This window comes from Falco cherrug, chromosome 4, assembly GCF_023634085.1.
Source record: "Falco cherrug isolate bFalChe1 chromosome 4, bFalChe1.pri, whole genome shotgun sequence".
Classification (NCBI taxonomy): domain Eukaryota; kingdom Metazoa; phylum Chordata; class Aves; order Falconiformes; family Falconidae; genus Falco; species Falco cherrug.
Window position 1 is genome coordinate 111,467,759 of NC_073700.1, and position 8,227 is coordinate 111,475,985.

Consider the following 8,227-nt stretch of genomic DNA (forward strand, 5'->3'; position numbering starts at 1 on the left):
CCTAGGAGGAAATGCCTGGTTTAGAACCCATCATGCTGTAAGACAGCCAAGGTTATCTTCCCCCGTGTGGATTACTTCCTGACAAGTATTGCAAAGCATTTTGAAAACCTTTCTTTGCAGTCAGGCTTAACACCAATACCTTTATTTCATGGGCAAAGATGTTTTATCTGCATAGTTTAACTACATTCAATAAATGTTCCTTTTGCTTAATTTGCAGAGCTATCTGCTGCCTCGTGTCACAGAGCAGGTGAGCTCAGAGGCAGTCACTCCTGAAAAAACAGGCTAGACAGAGCAAGAAAACACAACCACTCTGAAATGAGGAAGAAGGGGTGGGTTTTGGTTTTGGGGTTTTTTTGTTTTTTTTTTTCAAAAAAAAGTGACCACCATTTCCACCTGAACAAGCAGCTGCTGTGCAGGGAAGAGATGCAGACAGGGCTTGAAGTACTTTGTGGGGCTATGAGGTAAAAAAGGTGAGCGTCCTCAGGATCTGCTTCTGTTCCTGCTTCCTGATGCATGGCACAGCAAGCTTCTGCAGAAGACATCCTGTTCTAGCGATGAAAGCACTGTCCTACAGTGGAGAAAAGCATCTTGTTTTACACAGTTTTGTAACCATCTTGAAAGCTCTTCTAACTGGTTATGGGACCGTGCAGCAGTCAAAGAACACACAGCACTTCTGAAAGTGCTGAACAGACTGTTAGCAGCAAGTAAGGCTCAAGGACTAAGGAATTCCTTTAGAACCACTTATGCCTGCCTCAGAGAAGCTGCCACAGTGTGTTGCCTCAGTGTCTTCTTCCAGAAACCAGGTGAGAGGAAAACTAGGAGAGGCACCAACTGCACTCTCAGAATGAGCTGAATGTTTTAATGTGAAGACAAGGAATTGAAGCTCTTCAGGGTTTTTTTTTATTTATTAAAAAGAGATTTGCCTTGGCTGAAAAACTGACTTACTGTCTGTTAACACACACTTACGTTATGCTGCTTTTGGCTTTTATGTGCTCAGTAACACCAGTTTTACCTCCTCTTTCAACTCTGAGCATGACTTGCTTCATCGTGACCAGAAGCAAATGGCTTAATCCAAGAAGCCTCATCTAAACTCTACTATTTCACATAGTTTTTCCTTGCAGCACTCAGGCCTCTTTTGCACTGCCACTGCAGGCAAGTCTTCCAAAGATACTAGAAAAACAATTACTGTAGAGGCTGAGCATGAGTTTCAGGGTAAGTAGGTGTCTTTGCCCCACTCTTCTCACTGCAAACTCCCTTCAGACAGTGACTTGCCCAGGAAGCTCCCTTATGATAGGAGGAGTTCTTTGACTTTTTATGGTTGGATTTGATCTTAAGGGTCTTTTCCAACAGCAAAGATTCTATGATTATGACCACTTTTTGTAGATTGTTCAGAACTTTTCCTAGGCACATCCAATAAATACTGTATTGTACTGATCAACTGCAGTGGCCACAGAGTCAGAAATCAAGGTTCTATGTTTCTTTCATCTGTCTTTCCACTCAGCAGCTGCATTAAGTTCTTGTCTCGAGATGGATCACTGCTGTTAGGAGTCAATCCAAATATAAAGTCTTCTGGCAGTAACTGTCGAGTCATCTGGGCTAACTGGTCATCGTAGGAACCGAGAGTCCATAGCTTCTCCAATTCATAAACCTCTCGTGTCTCTGGCAGCATGAAATGCACCACTATGCTACCTGCACAGAACAGAAATTCACAATGCGTTAATGTGAACTATAAAGCGCTGCTACACTTCCAGCTGCACAAAAGCGTTCAAGTCTTCCACCCCCATTCTGGCTCGATACACTGGGTCAGCTGATGGAGGTCTCTTTAAGTTGCTGATTCGAGTCCCTGAAAGTGTTAAGATTTGGTCAGTCCTTTAACAGACTCTTAAGACTACAGCCAGGAGAGTGAGAGGGACAATACTCACGATCACAAGACTCCAGACCAAGGAAGTTACGACTTCTAGGAGTCAGAAGGACGTCATTCAAAAGAAATTTTACCTGAGAGTCACCTCCCTTAGATTACAGATGGACTTTCAGTTTTCCTGTATTACCAACAATACTCGGCTATAGCCAAGTAATTTTCTTCTGGTGTGTTGCTCACATTTCCCAGGTGGGTTTTATAATGAAACAGGTCCAAACTTTGATATAAGTTTTTTCTTACAGAAATTAATTCTGTGCAAACAATACTAGGGAATGTTAATTCCAGTGTACTTCTCATGCACTTTTTTCTAGTTACGCCTTTAAATTTTAATTTGTTTTCAGTTATAACTATCAAAATCATTGACAGTGAAGTATCCAAGTCTTAACATCACTGGCTGCAGCGCTCCTCATCTACCCGTGCTCTCTTTTAAGCCAAAACACAAAGTTAGAGGGTGATATTCTAGAGCTAGCTAGTGAAGGAGAAATGCTTTCTGAATGCAAAATCTTTTATGTTTGTGTAGAGTTTCACACTTGTAAAATAAAGAATTAAACTCAATTTCTTAGGACTGAGGTTTTACCCCATGTCATGGTATGATCTGGATGGTGGAAGTCTTTTCAGCAGTTTGCTACTAAGGCCGCATACAAAGAGCCCTCACTCACCCAACAAAGGATTATATACACCTGAGAAAGTTGTCTGAAGTAGCTTTTCTCTTTCCACTACTGTTATCTTCAATTTATTAGGACCTCTTTTAGCCACTGAAGTTATTGCTTTCTTCTCAGTGCCAGCGATCTTTAGTAAAGATGTATTTAGTAACAACTTCAAGCAGTAACTAGAATTCCAAAACAGCAGAGTATATTGTAAACTCTCCACGGCAATCAGAGTTCACTGTGAGATGTTTCCTTGAACAAAGAGCTCATGCAGAACTTCCTATTTCTCAGATTCACAAACACTTACCAAAATCAATGCACAGCCAGTCATCTGTCTCTTTCCCTTCAATTTGAGTATGAGGATCACTTTCTTCTTTGTGGTGCTTGTACTGAGAAAAGAAACAGTGGCAGAAAACTAAATACTTTTATATATTTAAATACATATATTTAAAAGCATGGAAACTTAACAGATAAGCTGGACTTTGAGTTGCCTAGAGTTGTTTTAAATCTTAAATGGGCAAGATTACTTCATATTGGTTCTGGGGTCTGCACACAAAAATAAGTATACACTTGCAGCACCAGAAAGTACTCGGTGGGATTTAGTATCAGATCTGGAATCCTAATGCTCATAATTCCCATACAGTTACCCATGAATTTTATAGGTGTCCATTTTTTCTCAAAACGAATATTGAATACAATTGCTTAGCATTAAAATAGTCTTTCAGTTATCGGTTTCCTGTAGCTGCCATTACCACCAAGTTTTATTTTCCTTTAAGGTTTCTTTCATTGTTGTTTTTCGTTGGTTAGTTAAGGATGCAGAAATGGAGATGCTAAGCTTATCCTCGTCTCAGAGGGAAGGGGTTGGGGAGAAAACAAGCTTCAACCCATGCCGTAAGGAAGGCATTCCAAGAAGCCTCCTGTCTGTTCAGTGCATGCTCTCAACACTCACTGCAAGAGGGGGGGGAAAGCAAAGCAGCACACAGGTTCCCAAGCTATGAACCGCTGTGAGAGAGGGGAGGGGGCAGCTCAGAGCATGGCTGCAAACGCTCAGCTAGGGCAAGGTAGTTTGTTCCCTGTGCAACAGGATGGCTTTCATAGATGCCAGCTTGAGAGGCTCGGCTCTCCCCACCGAGCACACAAAGAATCTAAGCACCCACCAGAGCAAAGAGATCTGACAACTAGAGGCTCTCATACTGTCACTTTCAGACCTGGCCGCAACCCACTTGTTTCTTTACAAGAAGCATCAATAGAAAAAAAATAATGATAAATGAAGTCAAGTGCATCTTCACAGAGCTTCTTTATTCAAATTTCTATTTGAAGCAGTCAATCAAAAAAATACAGAAACCTTTTTCAAGCTGAAATTAAAACCCAAACTAAACAACATTTATTTCAGCACAAGGCCACAAGGAAACTAAGAGTGAAGCTGCATGGCTCTTAACAGGCCTTTCTGCCACAAAAGACAAACTACAAAACAAGTAGTTGTAACAGCACGGCTGGCTAGCCCTTTACTGGGAAAGCAATTGCTACAAAGGAACTGTTCCTGGTTTTTCCCACACAACGCTAGCTGCTGGACAGCGGCCCCAGTTTGCAAACCAGAATGGAGAACTTTCAAAATGTAATTCACAACCTGTTCTACCTTCCTTTCTTTAAGATAGCTTGTGAGATATCCTCAAAAGCAGGTGATTTTCAGAGACTCTCTGAAAGTCTGCTTAAATTACTATAGAGCCCAGCATGCCCTGCCACCACCTATGTAACAGAGGCTGGAAAGGCTGATCTCCACTGCAAGTTTCCCTCAGCTTTGTCTTTAAGGGCTGTGTAATGGTAAACAGGTTATAACAAAGTCAAGTGTTAGTTTCTTCCTCTCACGTGAAACCAGACAGGAAGGGGTAAGCAGTAGTTGGGACTTTGCCATTTACAAGCTACTGGAAGAAAAGCAGGAAGACTCATGCTACGCAAGCGCTTCTGCAACTTAGTGTAAATCACGTATTACCATAACGTTTTGCCAGCTGCTTAGCAGCACTCCTGAGCACACCTGCTCTGCTTTACATCTTAAACGACAACTTTATTTTTGCCCTGAAAACTTTCAATGCCAGGCAAGCTCAGCCGCTCCTGAGTACTTGGCCAGGCTTCGCGGTTTCTCGGGATGCTCAGGAGGACACCATGTCTCCCCAGAGGCTCTGCTCTTACAGCCACCAGGAGTAGCCAGTTGTGGCACAGGCATGTTTTTGCAGGGTGGGTGGTGGTCACTGATCTCTTCTGGTCTGAGGGAGATGGAGACCTGTTGATTTCAGACTAGCAAGTTATGCAAGTGATAGAGTACATACTAAGCACTTAAATACAGGACATTCAATCACACTAACACAACTTCTAGCTTGAGGCAAAATTGTAGCCTGTAAAGATGCATCAGTTCCTGCAGAGAACACAAGAAACTCGCCTTAGCTGCTCAGAAAGGCACCGAAAAGCAAGACCGTCTCCCCCACTCCTTCCCTTCAAGTCTCACAGCTGAAACCAGTGGGACTGGAAGGAAGAAAGTAAAACTAAGATCCAAAGAAAAAATGGGGTCAGGCAGGGAAAGAAAGTGCATGAAGAGAAGGCAAACTGCAGGTTGAGTATAGACAGTTGGTTGAGATGGGGACTAGGCATATTCCTTACACCATGCCTTCTAACAGTCAGCTGGCTCTCTTCTGGCCATAAAATGTCTCTCTCCTTCAGTCTGGTCCTTATCCCTAAGGACCTATTCAGTTTTACTCCAATGTCTATTTTTGTACTGAAAAGCTCACATTCCGCCAAAGCCAAACAGTGCAAGACTCCTGTGCAAGAATGGCTGCTGCTGCTGCTTCTCCCCTCCTCCTACACAGGCACAGTGTGGGGACTATTAATTAGCAGTTCATTTTAGTAAGCCAGCGAGGGGACCCCTGTGCCTCATAATATGCCATCTTTTTTTCTGGTCTTGCAATACATCCGAGAACCTGGAAATTTTAGGGATTAGGGTTTGGCAACAGTCAGATTAAGCTGTTTTGAATGAGTGGGAACAGCTATAAAGCTTGCTGGACAGAAGACAAAAGTGGACACACAGGTCACCACCACCATTTCACATCATCTTTGCCACCAAACTGTGCTTATTTTATCACTGTTCTAAATACAGAGAAGTCTGTTTTTAAAATATATTCTCTACATTTTGAGTAGTACCGCTAAACGCAAAAATTACAGTCAGTCGCTAGATGTATTCAGGACTAAACAAAGGATAATTAATTTCATCTTGCCTGGTACACCCCCATACATGCAATCCTGGGGGAATTCCTTTCACAACATTTAAAACCGTTCTCCAAAACCCAGAGAGCACAGCGTGAACTGTCTTACCATTTTCAGCATGTAATGTGCCATTGCATGGAGGTGTCGTGTTGAAGATCCGCTCACAATTATAAAATAATTGGAGTATTTAATTTCTGGAGGTAGCTGGATGACACAGATGTCTTTAGCATTTTCTTGCCTCAGCAGAGCTACAACAAATTCAATGTTGAACTTCGGAAGAACAGTATCTGGATCAGACAGAAAAAATGATGCAGTGGTAATTTATCTTTTTAATTGCAAAAATCAACCACTTAAGATGACATAAAATGGCAATGAGCTGAATTATTGCCTAAGATAGCCACTCACAGTGGAGTTTGGTTTGATACTGACAACGCAACATGCACTGCAGATTTTTAAAGATCATTTTTAAAACCATCAAAGTTGAGAACTAAGCACTCTTCTGGTAAATAACACTACCACTAGATATAGCAGCCAGCAAACATCAAAGTTTCTTTCAGGTAACTAACTTATTTCTTGTTGTTAGTACTTTAGAGTCAATGCTATCATCAGATACTTGTCAATTATCATCAATGAAACCTAAGTACTTCAGACATTATTAAAATGACAAAATTAAAAGTATTTCAGAATAATGCTTTTCAACAGGTCTGTGATAATACATGGTGATGAAATCACTCTAAAATCTTTAGATGAAATCAATATATTGAAAATGTAGCTGACATGATGCAGCGTGAAGGTACTTTTTATCTTTGCACCCAGTAAAGCCACTTTTTCCCTAGCCTATTCTGCCACAGAGGACTACTGTATTCTAGACAAGACTTTAGTCCTTCAACAGTTTAAGCAAGTCAGTTTAGAAACTAGTAAATTAGTGCAACTACCTTCTGTTCGCACCATGAAATCAGTTTATTTTGAATTGCCCACAATTAGGTAGATGCAACTTGTACATACTTACGGCATAATTTGAATCTGTCAGCAATGCATGCTTGCCACTATAAAGTGAGCGTTAGTGCAGAATGAGCATCAGCACAGAGCCAAGCTTTATATTTACCAATATAAAGAAAAAGGCAAGCAAAAGAACAATAGCTACATATAATTATATGCATGAATGGGGATGTGAAATTGGATCAGATCTCTGTAAATGAAAGCCTTTGAGCTTAGGGACTCATGCACTCTTTCAACTTTTGCTGTGGTCACACATGCAGAAGATTAGCAGTGGCCACTGCTCCTCCAGACACAGCGGTTACAAAAGTTAAATATTTGCCTGGTAGCCACATGTGAAGTCTCTAGTGCCTACTTAAGAGAACGAATGGTCTAAACAACCCCAGGCACATTCTGCCACGCTGAACGTCATTGTCAGATCTAGGCTAGAGAAGATTTGCAGAACAGCTACAACAAACCAGCTCTGCGCACGCATCTGTACAGGGAAACGTTTTTCTGTTATAATAAGCGTGTATGAGAAAAACGCCTCCAACTCAGCACCAGTATCCTCACAGAAGTTCTGCACTAGCCATTGACTCCCCACGTCAGAGCACGGCTTAGGAAGCTGGTTCAGCACCACGGTTACGGCTGTGAGGCCTGTGCTCTCAGCCGAGATAAGGGCGATTCGGTCGCGCAGGATCCTCCCGCAGCTGCGGAGCGCGACTCCCCGTGTCCTCAACAGTCGCTTTCCTCCCGAGGCGTTACACTCCGCGCAGGGCAGAGCCGAGGGCCCGAGGGTCGCGGCCTCCTTGGCGCGCCGCCTCACAGCCGTGCCGGGCCCGCCAGGCCGCGCCCCGTTGCCCAGCGCCTGGCGCCCGCGGAGCCCCAGGCCTTGCGGGCCTTGCGCGGCGCCTCGCTGGCCGGGCCGCTCCGCACAACGCGCTCCCTCACCCGCTGTGAGGCCGCGGGCCGGCCGGCGCCCTCGGGGCCACCTCGAGAGCGACCAGCCTTACCAGTCGCGACAGAACTAGCGCGAAGGACCAGGCGGGAAGCCAAAAGGCCCGCGAGCGGTGTCGCGCTCCGACAGGCCCCGCCGGCTCACGCTGGCAGCTCTGCCCCCACGGCTGGGCCGCCCTTCGCCGGGCCCTACCTGCCGCCTGGCGCCGCTCCGCCGCCGCCCCCAGCGCCCCGGCTCCGCCGCCTCCCGCGCCCCGCGCCGCCGCGCCGCCCCCACGGGGAGTCCCGAGCCCCGGCGGCCGCGGCTCCGGCAGGAGGGCGCCCCCCGCCGCGGCGGAGAGAGGCCGCCAGAGCCGGCGCCCCCCCGCCACCGCCCGCCACATGCCCGCCGCCGCCCCGCCGCCCCCGCGGCCCGCCCCTCCCGCACGCCGCCTCGCGATTGGCCACTGGCGGCCACGCCCCTCTCACCTCACTGGCG

The 8,227-nt window shown here is 45.3% G+C and overlaps 1 protein-coding gene across 1 annotated transcript; it reads right to left on the bottom strand.

The window, feature by feature from the left end:
• Window positions 1-877: 877 nt before the first annotated feature.
• MALSU1 (mitochondrial assembly of ribosomal large subunit 1) lies at window positions 878-8,158 on the bottom strand. The gene is made up of 4 exons (XM_055706608.1): window positions 7,943-8,158; window positions 5,926-6,104; window positions 2,873-2,954; window positions 878-1,689 (listed from the first exon to the last, which is right to left on the bottom strand). Exons 1-4 carry the CDS (start codon window positions 8,130-8,132, stop codon window positions 1,463-1,465), a joined length of 678 nt encoding a protein of 225 aa, XP_055562583.1. The 5' UTR covers window positions 8,133-8,158; the 3' UTR covers window positions 878-1,462.
• Between the last annotated feature and the right edge of the window lie 69 nt (window positions 8,159-8,227).